A 22744-nucleotide genomic window follows, 5' to 3' on the forward strand; every position below is an offset into this window, starting at 1 on the left:
ACATTTTATCAGCTGTCACTTGACAGACATTTGGGTTGTTTCTACTCTTCGGCTGTTATGAAAAATGCTGCTGTGAACATTTGTGGAGATGATTTCTTTTTAAACTGCTTATTTGCCATATTTAGCATTGAGTGAATAGAGGTAGGGAGGAGGAGAGCTTAGAGCAATGTTTTCCTTTGGTAGTTATGGAAGTCACCGATTTGATATAGTTTCTTTTTAATTTTTGTGGGACATAGTAGGTGATGATTCAGTTTTTGAAAAATTTTTGCCAATTTTTGAAAAAATTTTGCCAAGATATAGGTAGTTCATTATATATGCTTTTATGAAACTAATTTCCTTAGTTGCAATTATATTTTCTGTTACAGTTGGTAGTATTATTTGATATCCTGTAAACTCTAAAAGAAATTTCTTGATATATTTCTTAGAGCTTATTTTTTTGTATTTTTTTGAGACAGGGTCTTGCTCTGTTGCCCAGGCTGTGTGATCTTGGCTCACTACAGCCTCTGCCTCCCAGGTTCAAGCGATTCTCCTGCCTCAGCCTCTTGAGTAGCTAGGACTACAGGCACATGCCACCATGCTTGGCTAACTCCCAAAGTGTTAGGATTACAGCCGTGGATCACAGTGCCTGGCCTTAAAGCTTATTTTTTAAGAAGTGAAAGGTAATTTTAGCCTAATTCAAATTTCTTTCTTTCTCATGTTTCTGATATGTTCAGGTTAAGTTTCCATGCTCTTAGTTGGGAGTAGAAAATGGAAAGAATTGTTCTACATTCTTATTTTTCCTATTCAAACATTTTGTTGAAGGTTTTTACTTTTTAATAAAAGTTTCTCATTGTTTTTAAACCTAATGTGTGAAATAGATAGCAGGTAGCAAGCTGAAGAGTAAAAGGTACCATTTTCCAGAGTACTAACTTAGGTCAAAAAAAAAAAAAAAAAAGGTAAAGTAGATTTTCTTTTCTGCGTATTGCAGATTATGCTCTTTCTGTGTTCTTTAAAATTATCAAAAAACATTATAGTAATATCTATAAATACTTTTTTCTCTAGGTCTTTCTGAATTTTTCGCAAATAAAGTATGTTTTAGAGGTAGCTGGCTATGAATTTTCCCAGAAAACCATTTGTACCCATTTTATTCCATTTTAATAAATTGCATTATTAAAATGTACTAAATTGGATGACATTAGCAAATCACCAATTAAAACTTGTTTATTGGTGAATAAAATAGGAACCAACTCTTCGCTTTTAAATTAGAGAAAATGAGAAATAGCAAAATAAAAACATTCTTCATTGTTCTTTTACTGCAAAGTATTTATGACAAACCATTTTTTAAAGGAGAATAAGGAGAATTATTACTTTTTTTGTTAGTCTGATCCTAATAATGATAATTTGTTTATGATTGAATTGAGCACACTTCTCCCATTTTATATTGTATAGTGAGAAAATGATGAACTTTGTACCTGGAATAACTTTATTTTCAGGCCTTGAAGAATATTATTATCAGGAAAGAAAGTACAGATATAAATCTAGTACTTAAAGTAGCATATATTACTTTTTTTTTTTTTTTTTTAAACATGTCAGCATTTCCCAGCTGCAAGCAACGTAATCACTCTAGGTAATTTAAGCAGAAAATGGTAATACAAAATTAAATATGCTATGAAACAAATTGAACTGATTTCATCACAGTCTATATCAATCAGTTACCTTACAAATTTTATACCTACCTTACAAAATTCCTGGTAGGCCCAGGGAATCATGTGGATAGTATGTAGCTAGAAGTAATACAGAGGGATTGCTGCAGCATATCACAGCAATTATCTAATGGAAATGCCACTCCCAACACTCTGCTGTGTTCAGCACTTGTGACGCTAGGGACAGACATCCTTCTGCCACAGTTGCCCCAGCAGAACCAAACCCTTCATTATAGGGTCCAGTATTCATGTGTGTGGTTGTCCCTCATGTTGGTCAGTTTTTCCTTGTAGATAAGGACTGGGATAAGTATTGGTTAACCAGTCTCTAGTTTGTGCCAACCTTTACTTTTCTGTTATTTTCATTTCTTTCCTTTTTCTTTTCCTTCCTTTGTGTATCATCTGTCTTCTCTTGTCAGAGTCATTACTTTGCTGGAGTATCAAGAGCATTTTCTAGATTCCACAGAGTTGTTGAAACCCTTGCTGTTGGTCATAGGACTGATTGAATTGTGATATGTTTTTGGAAGAGAATCAAAACTTGGGAATCCTAGAGCTTTTTGGATGGATATTTGGTTCTTCTTCTGTGTATATGTCCACAGGTCCACGGTGATAGCATGCTGAACCTTCCTTTCCTGTGGTTTCTCCCTGATCCAGTACCCATGGACTTGTGGATGCAGGGTCAGGAACATGAAGGGTCTTAGATAATTTGCCAGTTGTAAACTGACATGTTAGTCTGCCACAGTTCTATTGGTGCTGTCAAAAGACACGAACTCCTAGGTTAAAAAGAAAGGATTTTATTGCTCACAGCAATAACAGTAGGCTGAGTATCAGCTTTGTGTCAGTCCAGTGGTGCCAGTGTTCATATTGTGACACCTGTAGTGTAATGTGAATATGACCAGTTACAGTGGGTTGTATTTTAGGAGAGAAACCTTCAGCATAGGGAATATTACTTTTATATTATGGGAGCAATGACTCTGATTGATTCAGGCTATAATGAAATCTGTTCAATATGTTTCATAGTGTTTAATTAAGGCTACTGGTCAATAGAACTGTGGGCAGCAGAATGAGGCCTATCTTAAGTATTGGCTTCAGTCCTGCCTTCCAGGTCCTACATCTAGTCAGCTGAACAAATCCCATAAACCAGGAAATCATCAGAGTCTACCTTAGAACACTGGGTGGCTTTCTTTTTAAATTTTTTGATTCATCTTTCAACTTGGCCTGAGATATTAATTCAGATACAGAATGATGTGTTAGTGATTGCACAAACTTCCCCTTGTTCAGCAAAGAAGTCTAGGAAAATTCTTTCATTCGTAACAGTCCTAGTTAGTAAGTTGAAGCTGACCTGATTGCCTTCCAGGGCTGATGTGGGGTGATTGATCACTTTAGCTAAAATCAGGCACAAGTTTTTTTACCAGCTCCCATTGTAGGATAACTGCCTGCAGAGTGCACATACTGAGTCAGTTTTTTCCTCTTGGAAGTTCCCCAGAGTAACTAAAGATAGCTTTAGTTTGGAGAGCTCACCATAGTTGCCTAAGGGTTTCATGACATATCGGTTGCATTTCTTTAAACACTTGAACATTTCTGATGATCACACTGGTAGGGTGCAAGTCATGGTGTTTTTGAAGAGACGGGCAAGTTGATTCCTGGCTTTCATACAAGATAAATAGTCTTGAAAGGTGTACATGGTGCTTTTGGAAGGAAAGTGTTGTTTATAGTCGTTGGGATGACCCAAATAGGATCTTAATTAGTTGAGGGGCCTCAGGGTGGCAGAGCTTTCAACTTGGCTTCCAACTGGCAGATAAACTTTACAGTTCTTGGTTCAGGAAATAATATTAAGTCTAAATGTTTTTGGAGAGACTGTCTGAAGACAGTCAGTCCAACCTATCTTTTTTGTTAGTGCCATTCACCCATCCCACAGAATGACTGAACTACAGTTATGGGAGTTGGAAAGGGGTAAACATCTAGAGATGAGGGAAGATGTTTTGCATCGGAAATGCAGGAGCTGGATCTATCCTCTGCTATTCTGACTGACCTCTTAGTGAACTGTAGTTAATGGTAATCAAATCATGGTCAGGACTTCCTGGTGGTAGATAGCAGGATGTACTGCAGGAGAGGAACTTTGAATTTGCCTGTGCTTTGCTCCTAAAGGAGACCTTATCTTTACTATTACTAGAAATGAAGTGGGCCTGCTTTTTGCTCTGGAGAGAGAGAGACTGTTTTCCAAGATTAGCATACATGCATCCTTGAAAAGCATCTAGAACAAAGACCATCAATGTCTTTACTTGCTATACAAGTGGAAATGGAATGAAATATGAGAGACTCAGGGAGAATTGTCTTGCAACAGAGAGAAGACCACAAACCTCCTAGTGTGACCTTGGCTACTTTTCCTTTAGTCTGTTGGTTTCTGATGTTGTTGCTATACATTTGTTATGTCTTGGTTGTAGGTTTAATGGGATGGAAACTTCATTAATTTTGGTTCTTGGGATACCTTCTTCTCTTGTCAGAGCCATATTCTTTTACGACTTTTATGTTTTCCCTTTATTCAGTAACTAATATAGGGAAAATATTCAAGATTGAACATTTTCCCTACATTAGTTACTGAATAAATATCTCAAGATTATTATCCCTACATTAGTTACTGAATAAAGGGAAAACATGATTTCCACAGTTTCTGAGTCCAGAGAGGAGAAATAAATCTGTCAGAGAGCAAATAAGGGAAAAGATGGGGAAGCCTGTTTCAGAGGGAAAAAAGTATTTGGTTGTCTTTGATAGCTTGATGTGGATCTGTAGCTTCTTTAGTTCTGAGCTTGCTTACTTAAAATATATACTTAAGTCCTTTTACTTAATTTCATTTAGGTTTCTAAATATTTGATTTTAGTGTACTCTTCAGATATAATATCAGTAGCTAGGTTTATGTTGTCCTTCTGTGGACCTCTACTTTTTATGATTATCTAGTAAAGATAACTTAGATCTTGTCAATTCTTTGCCCACCATTGAAATATGTAGCCATTGTTCTCTTTAGATTTTTTGTTTCTATTATGGTAAGATACAAATAACATGAAATCTACCATTTTAACCATCTTTAAGAGTATAGTTCAGTGTCATTAAGACATTCATCTTGTTGTGCAACCCTTATATCTTCAGGCTTCTTAAACGGTATTGATAGCATTGGTGCAGTACTGGGTAGGGGTGGTTGATGGTTGGTATGTCTTTCTAGGATTCCTGTGGTAGATACTTCTCTACCCTAGAATATATTTTTCAAGGAAACAAAAGCAAGGAATATAATACAGGCCATTGGTGTTTTTAGAAATAGAGAAAAACTGTGTTCCAAATGTATTTTAGTGTCTGGTGTGCAGATGGTCTTAATCTGTGTCTCATGATATAATATGAAAATACAAAGGGTGATCATATATAAGGAACAAGAAGAAAAAGTAAAAGTGTTCTGTTAAATACTTAAAAAATAAGAAATTTGATTAAGCTTCAGTTACAATACTTATGAGTCTGACAATTTGAAAATGATAACCCTTGTTGAAACTTGCTTTGTGAAATGAGGCTGTTAGCCTTGGTTTTCTGAGAAGCAAGATGTTTGATGTGTAAGGGACTAGAGGAAATGCCTGTGAGGGACTTTGAAGGAGGAGCTAGGGGAGGCTGGGAGAGCTGTGGAACTCAGTGCAGATCTGACCCTAGGTGAAGGAGAGAGGGAAGGAATGGAGGTTGGGTGACAGTGTCTCAGGCTGCCCTGTGATTCTAGGAGAGCTTGGCAAGGCCGTTGGGAAATTCTTGAGCCAAAGTCATGTGTGTACTAGGAACAGGTCTATTTTAGTATACTTGCGGTACTCAAGCCTTGGCTGGGAGCAGGGAACTGTGACTTCAGTTCAGTTGCTGTGATGGGTTTCAGAAGGTAGCAGCTGGGGCTGTAGGTCATGTATATTTCCTTCAGTCAAAGATTGGGAGTTGCATTCTTACAGCTGCTGCAAAGATTGTTAAATTTTTCTTTAACTTAAAAAAAAACCTCTTTTCAATCTGCATTAAGTTCAATTACAAGATAGATCTTTGAAAGTTTGATGATCTTATTTTTCCATGTCTGAAAAAGTAGAAACTGCAGTATTTTTATAAATTAAAAAAGATAACTTTTTATCATTATATATGTAGCTTTATTAAAGTATTGAAAATAGTACCAGAAACCTTTCTTAACTGAGTGATAATCACTATATTTTGAAATTTTCCAGTGGGCAATAATCAGACAAATAAGCCTTGAGTGCTCACATTGAAACAAATTAGAGGATAAATACCTTTTTGGATTTAGCCAAGTGTATTTGCTTTGGTCACTTTTTTTCCTCCTACCACTTTAATCTCCAAAGTTTACCCAGGTTTTATTATGCCGAAAACCAAGTAAGGGTCTTCTTATAATGAATGGTTATATCTTTATTTACTATTTTTTAAGTATTTCTTTGTCCCCTCAAATTACTGTTAATTAAAGTTATTTTCCATTTTAAATAAAATTTTTCTCACATTTAATGAAGGACTAAATGAAGAATACAGACTGTTAGTAAAAGGTTTATTTTTAGGATCATTGTTGGGCTATCCCAGCAGGATGCAAAGGTTAATTTGTTTTAATTCCTTTCTCTTTTGACTACTACTTTTATTGTGGTTTGCATGAATAGGGTTGCTATATTAAGTACCAATCAATTAAAGCATCAACCATATTAAAATGGATCAGTAAATAATAAGCCATATGCTAGTAGACATTAAAGAAACAGATAATATTCTAACGTGAACTCATCTTGTCATATGGAGCATACCCCATTATAAACGAATGGTTACCATTATCTAGAGTTTGCTGGTAGTTTTTGGAATCTATATAAGTCTATGTAATACATTTCTTCATTTATTCTACATGGACAACTAGAAAGATAATGTCTTTATATAGGTAACTAAATATTTAGTTATTTAGTGACTGCTATGTACTGGCCTATGCTAGGTATTGGAACTACAAAGTTGCATGAAATACACATCTGCCCTTAAGAAGCTTATACTCAAGAATTTAAAGCCTTCTAAGATTTCAGATAAATATTGCAATAAAGGCAGTTTTAGAAAAAGGCATGGGAGGATATAGAAGAAATTAATGTCTTGGCGGAGTTTCTGAATAAATATTTTATAGTTCAAGTTTGTTCTTTAGTGTCCCTGTTTATATCAATTACAGCTTCTTGAGTCTTGCAGTTTAATTCTCTGATTCTGTATAGGGTATATGCAGTTAGTTCAATGCATGTGTATAGAGTTTTAAAAGCTTTGGAATTTCTTTATCCTAGAGGCAAAATATTTCTCCATAAGCAACGTTTACTCATTTTAACTTGATAAATGTGAAATTTAATTATTCAAAGAGAGACATGATTTCTGCTATGGGGTAGGAAAGATGAATAGCAGTCTAAACTATATCTTCCAGGCCCAGAGAGTAAGTATTTGCAGATTCTGATAGAATTTTTATTTAAGTATTTTACTGGTACTTGTTTTCAATCTGCATTTAGCTCCTGAAGCTATTATATTGTTACAATGTAGAGCCATCATTTAATTGTAAAAACATCTTCTGATATCCAGGATGAACGTGTTGACTCAAGAGTAAAGTTTCTAAGAACTACTTACTTTTGCTATTAGACAACTTTCTAAATCTCCTTAGCACAATCAGGTTGAAAGCATCTATTCTGGCGGCCTTTGGAAAACCTGGATTGTCCTCGTGGATGGGGCTCAGGAATTGTACCTGTTAGTGTACCTTGAATTTTGTGCTTAAGTTTGTTGTCCAAAAAGGGTCAGGAAAGCAAAGGTTAAAAAAAACAATCTCACTACCAAGTGTCTACCCAAAAGAAAAGAAATAAATTTTTCAAAGGGGTGCTGGTACTCTTATGCTTATTACAGCACTATACATAATGCAAAGATATGGAATAAACCTAAGCGTTTATCAGTGAATGAATGGATAAAGAAAATGTGGTACATATACACCATGGAATGCTATTCAACCATTAAGAAAGAATGAAATCCTGTCATTTACAGCAACATAGATGGAACTGGAGGCTATTAACTTAAGTGAAATAGCCAAGCACAGACAAATATCACGTGCTCTCACTTTTATGTGAGCGCTAAAAATTGTGATCACATGGATGTAGAAAGTGGAAAGATAGGTAACAGTCTGGAAGAGTGACTAGCGGTGGACAAGGAAGGATGAAGAGAAGTGTGTAAAGGATGCAAACATGTGGTAGACAAAAGCAATAAGTTTAGTGTTTGATAGCAGAATAGAGTGACTATATCTGATCAAATAAAGGTATTATACTAGGGAAACAGACACTCTAAATACCTTGACTTGATCACTGCACCTTATATACATGTAACAAGATTTCTCATGTACAATAAATTTGTACAAGTAAACACGTTTATCTTTTCTCATATTTGTGTTGAACACAATAATTGCAGTAAATTATGTAGTAAAGGAAATTTAGGTTCTATGTGTTCACATATGAAGAAACCTTCTCACTTTATTTCCAAGGGCAGAAAGCTGCTTTGCTGATTCAGTGATCTAGATAGTGGCATGTTCCTCTGTCTTGCTGTTAACCTCTTTCTGCTTCTAACGATTTTCCTTTGATCATTTGCCTTGTTCTTAAGATTGCCTTTGACTGGCTCTGTCCCACATATTGAATATCTTTGAGATTTCCATATACAGTTTATCTACTTCATTGGCCCCTGTTACGTCTTCACCTTCCTAGTTTATGGTATTGTTGACTTTTGTCCCACTCCTTGTCATTACCTTTTTGGCCACTCACTTTCCTGCTCTTAGGATTTCTGGAGTTTGCTGGTGTCAGTCCTGGTACCGTACTTTTGGTTTACTGCTGCCCTAAGGAAATCCTCAACTGTCCTGAATCATAGATGGACACTCCCCCCACCCATCTCAGCTAAAAGTTATATTTAAGATGCCTTTTCTCACATAAGACCCTTTTTGATAATTGACACAAGAGTAATAATGTGAGCTTACAGTATTGGCTTTCCGAACCATTAGAATTGAATTTGCAATCCATAACACCTAGAGCTGTGTTTTTACGTAGACTTTTAAAAAACAAAAGATAAAGGAGCAGTCATTTCTAACATATAAAGATGCATTTGGGGCAAAGAGGAGAATATTTTAGAGCCAATTGCATTGTTTACTGTTGCCTATGGTATCTGTGGGAAGGCGGTGCTTTCCACTTGGAACAGCAACTCTGTCCCTTTGTAGAAACTATTCTTGTCAAGTCACCAGTGTTTTCATGTTGCCAAATACAACAGTAATTGGTTAGTTTTTGTCTTATTTGACTACATTTGACACAGTTGATTACTCTCTCACTGTTGAGACCACTTTCCATACTTTCAGGACATCACAATTTCTAACTTATTTCTCTAATCTCCACGTTGAAACCTACAATTGAAAATGCTCTGAACAGTTCTTACACCTCCTTTTTCCTCTGTACTATTCCCTAGGTGATTCTGTCTGAGATCTTGGTTTTTGCATATTGTTGCTATGGTAATCACTTTATTTTGGACTGGAGTCTTCTGTCTTCAGTTGCCTTCTCAGCTTTTAAAATTGAGATCACTGATATGCATGTCCGACTTCTCTCCAAAACTGAGTCCCTCTTTCTTCCCAAGCCTGTTTCTTCCATGGTATTTTCTGTCTCAATATATTAAAATTTCATCTTCTAAGTTGCTCAGGCCCAAAACCTTGGAGTCAGTCTTGACTCTTCTTCCTCTCAAAGAAATTTTCATCTTTTTCACAGCTGTATGTCCAGAACCAAGAACAGTGCCTGGCATATAGTAGGCATCGATAAATAGGCTTTTAAAGAATGAAGTATGTGAGCCAATAACAGGGTAAGCTGCTTCAGATGCTAAAGATGGAACTTTTAGTTAACTAGGTGCTCTTAGGAAGACAGAAGCTCCTTGTTTTCTTACCTTTATTAGCTCAGAGGGAGGTTGGTTTTGTAATATATCAAAACAATTTTTGTAACATGCAAAATAAGAGAGATCATATGCTACATCTTGGGAACATCAAGTAGAGCATGGAGATGACTTCCTTATGACAAACATCTCACTTTTGTTTCTCATTTTTTGAGTATTAATATCTCCAGTTGATAGAAGGCGTAGGTACTCAGTAATTATTTTTTTAATGAATGAATGATTCTAATATACACCTAAGTCAGAATTCTGAAAGTAGGTTTTATCCTATTCTCTAAAACATGTTGCTCTCCGTACATTTTGTATGTCTGCTAACGGTACCACTTTCTATCCAATTAACAACAAAAGTAGGAGGCCTCTTATAAATGTTTTTCTTCTACCTCATTTTATCAATGTTTCTTTATATTTCAAATGTTGTTCAAACCTTCCTTCTTGCTCAAAAATTTACTTCTACAAGAGCTTCTGAACTTGAATCTGTTGTCCCCTCTTTGCATCAAATTCCTTATGATTTTCACCATTTCTGGCTGAATCTGAATTTTGTGACTTGACATACAATGCTGTGCCTTACCTGTCTCCTGTCGCCTTATTCAGCCTCATTTCTGACTTCTTCCTGTTTTTTCCTATTCTGCCTTTGACAAACTACTCATAAAATTTGAATTACTTGTAATTTAAAGGTTCTCTGTCTTTGAGCATCTTAATTCTGCTGCTTAGAACATCTTCATCTACTTCTTCATCAGGCCATTTTATTAATCCTTGATCTAGTACTTTATTCAGCTGTCCTAGTTCACATTTAGCATCTTTATATTCCCATTATTTACCAAACATATTCCTTATTTTATATAATATATTTTTATCATTTTACTGCTTTACCTTCATTGGACAGGCAAAATATCTTGTTAACCTTTGTAGTTTTTTAACCTTTCTCTGTGTCTCTAGGAGTTGATTGCTACAGCATAAATGCTGATTGGCACTCCCTTCTGCTGGTATGCTAAATTATGAAATTGTGTGATACCACAGGTATATATATCTCAATATGGTAAAACCTGGAAGGAACTCCTTGGTCTTTACCTTGATTATAGAATTATTTATCCATAAAGAAACAGTCACTACATTTTAGTGCATACCTATATGTATTCACAGGCATGTTTGTATGATTTAAATTGAATAGGTTTTAAGCCATACTAATGGCAAATTATGATTAGAATTGGAAAGCAATTTTGTAAATTTAACTTAGATTTATTATTTCAATTTAATTTCCTAATTTTTCTTCTATGGACCTTTACCTTTTCGAATATTTCCTGGAAATAATTTGGATTATCCTTTCCCTTATTTCTCAGTTTGATGCTACTGTTGTCTACATATATTTATTTTCCATTTAAGAGATATTTGCTGCTAGTTTTTGTATTCCTTATTTTTGTTATTTTCTTTCAGTTTTCTGTAATTTGCGTTTTTCTAGAAACCAGGTGATTGAGTCAGATTTAGTCTCTCTGAATGTAGAGAAACATTATTTATTTGCTCTTTGAAATCTTTTAAAATTATATGGCATTGCTGAAAAAAAAAAAGTTTGTGGCTTCTGTGTAATGACTGGCAAGGGGGTGGAAGGAAAACATTTTAAACTTGACTTTTTGACATGAACTGGTTACAGCTGAATGAACATGTACTGGAAAGGTAGATTCTGTTTTAAGGTTTTTTTTTTGTTGTTGTTGTTTTTTTTTTTTTTTTTTTTTTTTTTTGGGTAGTGTGTTTTCCTTCTTCCTCTCTATTCTGGCATATTTCCCGTATTTCCCGTTCCCACGTTAAACAACCTTAAGTTTTGACAGTAGAGGTATGCTCGTCAGATTTTAATGCTTAGATATCAAATATAAAATTACTGTATATTTCAAACAGCAGGAATTGAGACTCCTGTTGGTGTCTTACTCCAAAACAGCATTTTAAATTCATATAAATCTTGCCTTAAGGAATGAAGAAAAGACAATTTAGGGAACAGCATGAAGTTAAGCATATTGATCAGTAGTCGGGTAGTTTTTGCTAGACTTGGGTAGAATGTAGACTTTAGAAAAATAGTATTATCAAAAACAACCAAGAATACTTCTCTAGAGAGACTGTCTTTTGCTTCCATTTTATGGATTTTGGAGAATGAAAGATATATTTTAGCTAGGGATTAAAAAAGTGAAGAAGTTGAAAATTGAAGTGTTAAATATGAAATGAAAAATTTTGTGATTGAAAAATTTTTATCATTTAACCTATATATTAAAGGATTTAGTGAGCTTTATTATTTATTTCTGGTTAAAACATAGGGTCATTTTGAATTTTTGACAAAGTATGAGAACGACCGTCTGATAAGTTAACTTCTAGAAATTAATTATACAGTGGTTTTTTAATAGTTTTTGTTTATAACCTTGTTAACCAGAGGTAAGACCCTTGCTGACCTGGAAGTCTTTGGGACTTTGAGTTTCTCTTGATGAATGGAAAATTATCTTATTATCCTATCTTAGGTCAGTATTATCTATCCAATAGGTGTTTATCATTTTCAACTAGGTTGTGTTCAATTTGTGTTGTATGTATATAGAGTGGTATTATTGGATAGGAAGTTAGCTTTTGATTACAAGTTAGTTGTTTTTTTTTTAATGGAGCAGTATTAATGGCTGTTTTCCACCATCCTTTCACCTCAGTAACCCCCAAATAAATGAGAAATAAAAAACTCCACTGAAATTTTCTTTTATAGTTTATAACTAACTAAAATATTTTGCTTACAAATTGTTTCAATAGGAAAGGTATTTAATAATGCTGGAACAAAATCTTGAAGTTGAGTTTTGTTACTCTTTCTTTAATGTTGGAAACCCAGTCTGTCTCATTGTTTGATCTCTTGTAGGTAGCTTGTATGCAGCTCATCAATGCCCTGGTGACATCGCCTGATGATTTGGACTTCAGGCTTCACATCAGAAATGAATTTATGCGTTGTGGATTGAAAGAGATATTGCCAGTAAGTGCCCTGCAGTCTCCTTATTAATATTTAAATTAAAAGAGTACTTGAGTAGGGGGAAATTTAGATAAATTACCTTGAAGAATAATTTATCTGTGGGAAAAGGCTTGAGTATAAAAATCTGTTTTTGAAATATAGATGGTAAGATTTGAGTGTTGTTTAACACTTTAAATGTTGGAATGCTATAAATAAAGTTGAATGGTTGGTTTATTGTTTATATGTTTTTTCTTTTGCATAATTAAAAACAAAACCCTTCATCATAATTTCTATTTATCTTTAGAATTTAAAATGCATTAAGAATGATGGCCTGGATATCCAACTTAAAGTCTTTGATGAGCATAAAGAAGAAGATTTGATTGAGTTATCCCATCGTCTCACAGATATTAGAGCTGAACTTGAATATCCTTTTGTTCTGGTCTAGTCAAATCATATATAAAATTATTGCTAAATCCAAAATATTCAGCCACAAGTATTTAGCTTATTTCTGTGTAAACAACACGAAATCAAACCTTCCTGCATCAGAAGAATGTTATTGTTTTATTAGTTTGTTTTTTTTTTTGAATACATATATATCTAAGTGTATGCTGCAACAAATGGATTCCGTAGATTGGCTTCTTATATGTATGTGTGCAATCTCTTCTGTTTTCTTTTTATATTTGACACTACTCCTTTCACCCAGTGCTTTTCGGCCTCAGGAATAGGACATCCTCAGTCTCTGGCAGCTCTTTACCTGCACCTTGGGTGCATATTCATGTGTCCCATGTTAATCTGTGGGTCTGCAGATGTTTGTGCTCCTCATGAGACATACCAGGCTCCTTTCCTCACCTGGGGTTTTTCATAATAGATAATGCCTGACCACCAGCTCTATTGGTCAGGCAGCCTTTAGAATTCAACGCAGTATTCATAGCCACCTGCCCTACTACCTTTGTCCCCAGCAGCTTCGGTGCTTAGGGGAGACAGATTAGTTGGAGCTGATTGTAGAAGGGAAGTCAAGAAGTGTCAGGTTAAGTTACCATTTCCAGAGTTTTTCACCTACCCTCAATCCTATCTGTATTTTATGTTGAGTATATAAGATTCCTGTAGTAGAGTTTCAAAACCTTAAAGAACAAATTCTTTCATATTATTAGAGTTGTTTGGTGTAGCATGTAAATAAATCTATATATTCCTTAATCCACTCACTGAAGCAAATGATGTTTACAACATGGTTTGGAGCACAGTTAAAGAGACTAGAGCAGAGGGATATTTTATTTCTATTCTTCAGCATCTTTTGCTGATTCGAAATGATTATTTTATAAGGTAAGAGGGAGTTATATTCCAATGTTTTTTCACTAATAAAAATCTATTAATTGTGAAATTTACATGATATTTGCTTTGGACAAGCAAATGGTTTTTATTTTTGTCATAACATGGATTCAAAGAATGTGTTGTTTCCTCTGGGCATATATTTAGGTAGATGATGGTAAAATGATATTACTATTACTTTTTAAGCTCCTTTGCATTCCTGGTTACAACCTTTCATCTGAATAAAAATGCAAACTCGGAAAAAATTACTGGTTTATCATGTGATAGGTAATATTTTCTGGTTATTCCTTAGACAGCAGGAATGATGTTGATAAGTTTCTTCTCATAAGTTACATGAAGGGCACTAAACATTGCTTTTATTAGTGTTTAAGTAGCTGGCAAGCCTTAATAAAACAGTTGCGTTAAATATTGCTAAAGTATCAAAAAGTCAGACAGATGGCTTTTAAGGATTGATTATATCCTAGCCATCTGAGTTTAACAAATTATTTACCTTTCTTTGCCTCAGCTACATTAAAATGTGACTAAATAGGGAGATTAGCACCTAACTCACTGGGTTGTTATGTAGGTGAAATATGGGAATGTGGGTAAAAGTTCTAGCCAAACCCCCAGTATATGGTGAATGCTTAGTAAATATTCTCTGTATCCACTTTCCATTTCTATTACTGTTTTATGGTGGAAGCTGAGCTCTTTGAATATAAAATCATTTTTGTTGTCACCAATTCAGATTTGCTGTAATTTCATTTTCTTATACTTAGGGTGGTTTTTCTTTTCCTACTTAATTCAGGCTTTTTCCTCTGAATAACACCAGAGTGTATGACTCAATGATTTTTTTATATATATAACAAGCAAGGAGGAGACCGAAAATGTTAAACCTTTAGATTTTTCCGCATGAGGATAGGACATGCATCAAAATTACTCTCTTTGTAGCCAGAAGCGCCGTTGATATTCTAAAATATGAGTCTAGTAACTGATTTTGTTTAACTTGCTTCTTTCTGGTATTTTATTAAAAATAAACCAGTTTAAATATTTACATACTTTATAAATGCTAGATTAAGAAATGCTAATTTAGATTTTAAAATCATTTGTACCATGCTGTTTATGATACTATATTTCTACTCCAAATTTACTTAAAAATGAAATTGAAACTTCTACTTACTTTGTGGTAAACTCCATACAGTTTTCAATCTGTGTATGGTCAGTCCTGTCATATTCTGGATGTTTGGTGCTGTTTGAGTACCCAAGAATTTAAGACTGTTGTTTGTTTTCAATGGTTCGAACATGCCTGTAGTTCTGCAGGGGTTTTCTCGTACTTATGACTTTGATTCATCTGTGCCCCAAGAGGGTATGTGGTTGTATCTAGCTTCAAAGCAGATTAAAAAACACAACTGTTTTGGGTTATGTTCAGGTAACCCTGTCATTTGAGTTAAAGCAAGAGTCTTGGAGAAAGATTAAATTGTGGCATTACCAAAATGACATTAAGGCATAGAAATTTAGATATTTTGGTCATCGTTTGAATATGAACTTTTACATTTGATACTCATCTATGCTGATTCCTTCTTTGGCTCTTTAAACTCCAGGTATCTTGATTTCAGATACGGTTGCCACAAAGGCAGTATTCTTCCTGTGACTACTATGCTCAAGACAACTCAATTTTTTCCTCATGTTTACAAACTCTCCTATTTATTATTATTGTTGTTAATTTCTTAAAAATATATTATGCTTTTATTACAGGATTGTGTCAGAATTGTGATAATTTACATACATTTTTGTCATGCATTAATTTTTAAAATTTTTATTTATTAGCTTTTATTTACATACAGTAAAATTGACTGCTGTCAGTGTACACATCTATGATTGTTGTTTTCTTTTGGTTTTACCTTCATTTTTTTGGTTTCATCTACCTCAGAAGGACCTGTATTTTACCTTTTCAGCAATCTTAGATAACCTGAACTTTTTTTTGTTTAATGAGCCCTTTAAACTACTTTTGATATGAACACACGTATTTTTTTTTCTTTCTTTCTTTTTTCTTTTTCTTTTCTTTTTTTTTTTTTTTTTTTTTTTTTTTTTTTACAAATAGTACATTGTTCCATTGCAGGATACTAAATGTTCTCATTTGAAAGAATTGGTGGATGGAAAAATTACAGTCTTTGTTTCATTTCCACTTTTGGGACAAAAGAAAATTTGACAGAAATGGAATTTGATTGGGGAATGTATGTCAAAGGCAACCCTTTTCCCCAAGAAAAAGGAGGGGAATGAAATACAGCAAGATAATTGGGTGGAAATGATCAGTTTTGCACCAAATAATTAAGGCTTACCATACGTAAAATACCATGCTGGTTAAATGCACATGGGAGATAATTTCTAATATTTGTTAACAATGCTACAGAGAAAATCAAGATTTCAAAAACTCCTTCAACGAAAATAGCATTTTATCAGTAATGACAATTTATGTTCATCCCTTCAGTTTTTAACGTATTCCTCAGACACATTTAGTAACTCACCAGTATTGTTCATGGAGATTATTTTCTAGGTTTACATTTTCGGAATCCTGAAATGTTGTATATTATTCTTTGCTGGTATCACCTACACAAAGAGTTTTTGCATGAAATTTAAGCTACATTATAGATGAACTCATAATTGGACATTGTGGAGTTGAGGAAAAACTTATTGAAATAATGGTTTCTTAAAAAGATGATATGAAATAGCTTGTGTTGTTAATTTAAAACATTTTTATTTTAAAACATTAGAATGACATTAAGAGTAAAAAATTTTTTTGATGTGATATGTGTGTAAAATGTATATACCACATTTAATTGGAGTTATTAATCTAAATTTTTAAAGATTTTTTGATGTGATATGTGTGTAAAATGTATATACCACATGTAATTGTAGTTATTATGGCAGAAATATTTGGGGATGGGAGATAATGTCGTGAAAGAACTTGAACAAATAGAGGCAAGCATAGATAACACTTTTGATTTGTACCCAGGAATCATTTCTCAAACATTTTTACTCTATAACAACGATCATAAGTCATCTTTGCTAGTATTAAGCTGTAGTAAATTTTCTTCACTCTAATAGATGGTTTATTAGCTGTAAAATAAGTAAGTTCAGAGCAGTGAGTTAGAGTTTATGAAATGGAAAGCCTAAATGGCTTGAGGGACCAACTCTTAGGTGATGGGGAGGATTTAGAGAGGAAAAGCATGCTAAAAGTCATTAAGGAAGGCAGTTCTAGGGGATGATTTGGGAAGGAGGACTGTGCTTCATTAAAATACTGCCCAACCTATCACTTTAGTTTGGTTGTTCTTATAAAATATTTTGTGTATTTTACAGTTATTAAATCTTAAGGGATGTTTCACTTATTGCAAATGTAGATGGACTAGATGTAACTGTAATGACAACATAAAATCTACTTGGAGGTTTTTGTTAAACTTTGATTTTCGGACAAATATTATTATACTGAATTTTTCCTTTTGAGTAAGAAATGCGAATTTTATATTGTATGTAATTTACAGTATAAATTTTAAATTTGATTTGACAAACATTTGGAAAGCAATATACCATAGACTACCATAAAACTTTTTAGAAAATAATTTTGTTTATTTTGGTTTGTATGAATGAAGTGAATTAATAGTAGGTATTTCAGTGTGGTACAGTGGAAAGTTGATGACCTCTGAGCACTATTTTTAAGAACATATCACTTCACTTTCAGCTAATTTACTTTCAGCTAATTAATTCAAGGTTTTGACTTTTATGAGAAAATTAAGGGGTACTGTATTTCCTAAAAGACTTTAAGAAATTTAGTGTTTTGAATTCATTAAAAGCAAAGTGATGCCAATTGTATTTACTCTCGTTCCCATGTTAAATCTGTTATGTCAGCTGTTGAAACTCTTTCTAATAAATTGTTGAACTTGAAATTAATCTTAGCAAAAAGTTTTATTTTGATGTAAAGTTACTCTAATGATTGATTATACATTTACTCTTCTCTTTGGTTTTAGGCAACAATACTTCAAATTAATTGATGAATGTGTATCCCAGATTGTATTGCATAGAGATGGAATGGATCCAGATTTCACATATCGAAAAAGACTAGATTTAGATTTAACCCAGTTCATAGGTGAGTATTTTTCTATTATTTAAATGGAAATATCTTACTGTCTCTTATTCTGTGAGTGAACTCTAGGATATTGGTTCTCATATAGTGTTTCTGGACTCCTGAGGGCCCTAATTGTCACAACTGTTTTCATAATAGCACAAAAACATTATTCGCCTTTTTTATTTGGTTGGTATTTTGCAGTGGTGGTGCAGAACAATGGTGAGTAAAACCCCTGGCACTTTGTATGAATCAAGTCAATGGCACTAAACTGTGGGAGTAGTCACTGTCATCTTTACTGTCAATAAAACAACAAAAACTGCCATTTTCTTAACTTAAGGATGCCTTTGATAAAGTCCTAAAAACATTAACTTTATTAAAGACTGACCCTTGCATACACATTGTTTTAATATTCTGTGTTAATAAATGGGATTTACACATACAGCACTTCTGCTACACATGACCAGTGTCTCATGTTACAAATTCTCCAAAGGCAAAAGAGCTATTTAAAGAGTTCAATAAGAAAATATTTGTGTAATTGAGCTGCAAGCAGAATTGCCTGCCCCACTTAATGCCTTTTTTTTTTTTAAAAAAAAAAACTTGGAGTGACTCATAAAGAGGATGGCTACTGTAACTTGAGAGTTTTTTTTTTTTGAGATAAAGCATTAATTATTATTTAGTGTTATAACATTTGTCTTTTATTTAAGTTTTTGTCAGGCATCTGCTTTCTTAAAAATGAAATAAAGTGAGCCTATAACTTCGCAGAAAATGGCTGATCAAATATGCTGCCTGTGAGAAAATTTTAGTTTTTAAGTGGAAATTTGAATCTTGGAAAACTTGTATTTGCTGCTCTTAGGCTGACAGGTTCTCAATACTAAAATTATTTTCTGATGTCAGTAGTGATATTAACCTCTCTGATTATTTATTATACTGTATAAAGACATGTCAACATTTGGAACATTTATCTGAGTCAAGGAAGAAGAATGAAATACAAAGAACTAGTGAAGAACTAGATAATATTAATGACACTGATAAAGAAAATGCTTGTTTCTCTCAGGCATAAATGCGTTAAAAAAACTAAACTTTTGAAGTCATGATGAGTTTAAGAACTATTACATTAAAAATTTCCTGTCATTGCAATTTTAGATGTTTGCGTAGATCAAGCAAAACTAGAAGAAATTGAAGAGAAAGCATCAGAACTTTACAAGAAAGTAAGTAGTCTTGACTAACTTTATAGTTCTCTGTGGGTAATGACTGGAAACATGCTTTTGCCTCAGATAATTTGCTTGTTACTCCTTCTTTCTTCTTTACCTGCTACAGGTGTGTGCACAGATGCCATCCTTCAAGGAGGACTTCATAGACCATTGTACCTAAAAAATTTTAACTCCCCACCCCAAACTTGACCCTCCCTATTCTTCTTTTCTTATTTGTTTTCTTCCAATATATTTATCATTTGACATACTACATAGTTTATGTATTTATATATAAATGAATTGTCTATTTTACCCTAAGAGTAAACTTAGAGGTGTTTTGTTTCCTCTATTCACTATCCCTACACCAAGAACAATTCCTGGCCTTTTGTCGAAACTAAAAAGATACTTTTTGAGTGAGTAGATGATTGAGCAAAATGTACATAATCAAAATTTGAAGATTGTGGTAATTCTCAAGAAATCATATTGTTTAGAACCTTAAGAATGAAATCGTACATAAAAATTTTAAGAAAAAAGTTAAGTTCTTGTTTTTAGTTTTGATTAAAGTTGCTTGATTATGTTAAGTTGAACTTATACTACGGGTTCTGTTTCAACACAATGGTATTTCTAACCATCCAACCAATTCTCTACTTTAATGCATTTATGCCTGAGATTGCAATTTTTGGAATTTTGAGAATCAGATATGGGCAAAGACCTTGAGCAGTAGAAGATAAATAACTCCCACATGCTAAGCATTCCAATAATGGAACACTAGGCATAAATTTAAGGTAGTGTTTTGTCCTTTTATCTCTGGCTTAGCAAGTACCTATTAGACTTTTAATTTGTTGTTTTGATTCTTTGCATTTTAAATAGTCAATCTGATTTGAATTATTCAGATGGTTTTTCACATTGAAGGAGTGATAATAATTATTAGTATTGCCACCATGATGAACCCACAATGAACATTTATTAAGTGAATATTTACTGGGTGTTAGGCATCATGCCAAGGAGTATACGTTTTTGTGGTAGCAGATACTAAATATCTTGAGGCAGCTGTACATTTTCATAAACTTTGAAGATAAAACATAACTTACAAATTATAGGCACTCTTTCATGTGTTAAGAGTGACTTATGAAAAACATTATAAATGTCCTAGGGGGCCTTGAGGTTCTGACTTCACCGAATGCTAAATGAGAGGTTGTTATTTCCCAGGCCTTTGGCTGCAGGTTATGATTACAGCTGTGAATATAATATTGTCATTGCTCTGAAGTGACTTAGTTTAGTGGGGGAAACAAATTAATGGATCATTTAAGTTTAGTTGTTATAGTGTTACAGTGGATAGATGTTCATGTTGTTGGGTGGCTCTTCACCCAGCCAACATTGCATTCTAAGCTCAGTCAGTGCTTTAACTCTTTGTAGGAAAGTAGTAGTAGACTTTCAAGTACTTGATTTGGATGCATCCCAGATGGTATAAATTTGATTTTGTTATCATTTTTAAATGTATAGTATTATATATGAATGGAGTTAAACATGAGTGGAGTTAAAGTTTCTCAACAGATTTCTAAAAAAAATTGTAGGCTTTAAATGTAAATAGAAGAAAGACCTTGTTCAAGGTTAGTTGTCTCCTTTTAGTCAGAAATTATATGTCTTAGATGTATTCAGGAAATACTGTTTGCTCCGTAAAATATTTCTGTTGCCATATCATTTTGTATATATCAGCAAAAACTTTGTTCTGATAGCTTTATAAGGACACATGTAAATACTTGGCTTTAGGCAGGAAGCTATCATGGTTGCTAGACACATTCTTTATTTTGGTGCATAAATTTGAAAAATGAAGACCAGAAATGTCAGAAAGTATATAGAGAATATTGAATTATCAACCTTCTTGTACAGATGCACTAATACATTCACCCTAAGGAATGAAATTAAGCAGAGCCTCAACCTTAACTGTGTTTTTCAACATTTTTTGCGTGTAATTTTCTAAGTGTAATATTGCTCTAGTAACTCTTTTTGGAGAAGAAGGCTATCATATCAGTTTTTATAAGGTGTGCTTTTAATGGAGATTCGTTTTATCCCCAAGGCTACAGTGTTTTGACTATAGATGTTACAAAAACGCTACAGCAAAGTTTATATTTCAGCTATCTTTTTATAGGGGAGGATGTGGAATTTATTTTTTCTTAATACAGTTATTTTCAGTATGAGCAAGTTAATAAATGTTCTTAGAATATACTAATTATGATTGTGATTGTTTTTATAATTTTTATCTTAAGTCCCAAAATAATTCTTTTGCCTTATGAACTTTAGTCTAGGGTTTATGAAATAGGATAGTCCACATACTGGTATTGTAGAAAGACTTTTTCATTCTTACTCTCATAAGAAGAATGTAACATTTTTTCTTACTGTGCAGCAGTGAACTTTGTCTTAGTTGTCAAAAGGAAAATGACCTCTCAAAGATTTCTGATGCTGGGAGAGTGACTATGTTGACATAGTCATTCAGCATAGAAAGGAAGATTTGACAGGGGTTGGCTCATCACTTTGTTCAACAAATATTTATTTGACTTTAATTATAAATGTAAGACACTGGAAAGATGAATACAATTGGAAAGGTTCTTACATTTATGAGCTTTCAGGTTAGTGAGTGTTACTGAAGTGTATTATAGTATTATATATTTTGGTAATTTTATATTACAGTGTGCAGTTGGTAGGTAGACAAACCCTATGTTGTATGTAAGCCTGGAGGAAAGGTCCCTCACCTAGCTGTGGGTGGCCAGGGAAGCCTTCTCCAAGGAACCGATGTCTAATCTGAGCCCTGAGGAATCAGTATGAAGAACAACGCAAGATAGCCAAAAGGAGGGATATCTAAATTTCTTTTGAATTTCCTATACGTATCTCAAGCTTAGCATATCCAAAGCCAAATTTATCTTTCTTCTCCCTAGAAGTACCTTTGCCCCCTGCATTTTATAACCTTATTTATCTTCCCCAAATAACAACACTTTTTTTCCAGCTTGTAAAACCACAAAACCCCACAGTCATCTTAGATATACTCCTCTCGCTCACTTCCTTCATTCAGTCAGACACTAACATTTTTGGGTTCTGTAGTCTTTTTTCATTTCTTTGTCATTACCCTCTTCTCCACCTCAATTCAGGCAGGCCCTCAGTTCTTGCTTGGATAACTACAACAGCCTCCAAACGAATTTCCATGCCCCTGGTATGTCTTTTTCAGCCCGTCTTTCACACTGCTGCCGGTTGAGTTTTTGAAAGTAAAAATTTGATTATGTTATTTATTTATTATACATACTCCAATAACTCTCCATGGTTTTTAGGAAAAAAGGATTAATTTGTTGATTTATTGCAAAATTTCCTTCAACGGTTTTATTTCTGTGCACGTCTCTGGCTTTATCCCCTTCAGTTTGTTCTCATACCTCTTTTTGTGCCCCTTACGAAGTATTGCTTGTCATTCATCCATGCACTAAAGTGCTCATAAGTTTTTCAGACTTTGAGGTCAAGCATTATTCCTCCAGGAATCATTTCC

The 22744-nt window shown here is 33.7% G+C and overlaps 1 protein-coding gene across 1 annotated transcript in view; it reads left to right on the forward strand.

Moving 5' to 3' along the window:
• DIAPH3 (diaphanous related formin 3) overlaps positions 1–22744 on the forward strand; it is a 489112-nt gene that overhangs the window by 159128 nt on the left and 307240 nt on the right. Inside the window, exons 10-14 of the mRNA XM_074387642.1 lie at positions 12517–12627; positions 12908–13026; positions 13807–13923; positions 17928–18046; positions 19169–19233. Coding sequence (XP_074243743.1) covers positions 12517–12627; positions 12908–13026; positions 13807–13923; positions 17928–18046; positions 19169–19233 — 531 coding nt within the window. The remainder of the gene's footprint in view (positions 1–12516; positions 12628–12907; positions 13027–13806; positions 13924–17927; positions 18047–19168; positions 19234–22744) is intronic.

The sequence above is a fragment of the Saimiri boliviensis genome, chromosome 16, assembly GCF_048565385.1.
Source record: "Saimiri boliviensis isolate mSaiBol1 chromosome 16, mSaiBol1.pri, whole genome shotgun sequence".
Classification (NCBI taxonomy): domain Eukaryota; kingdom Metazoa; phylum Chordata; class Mammalia; order Primates; family Cebidae; genus Saimiri; species Saimiri boliviensis.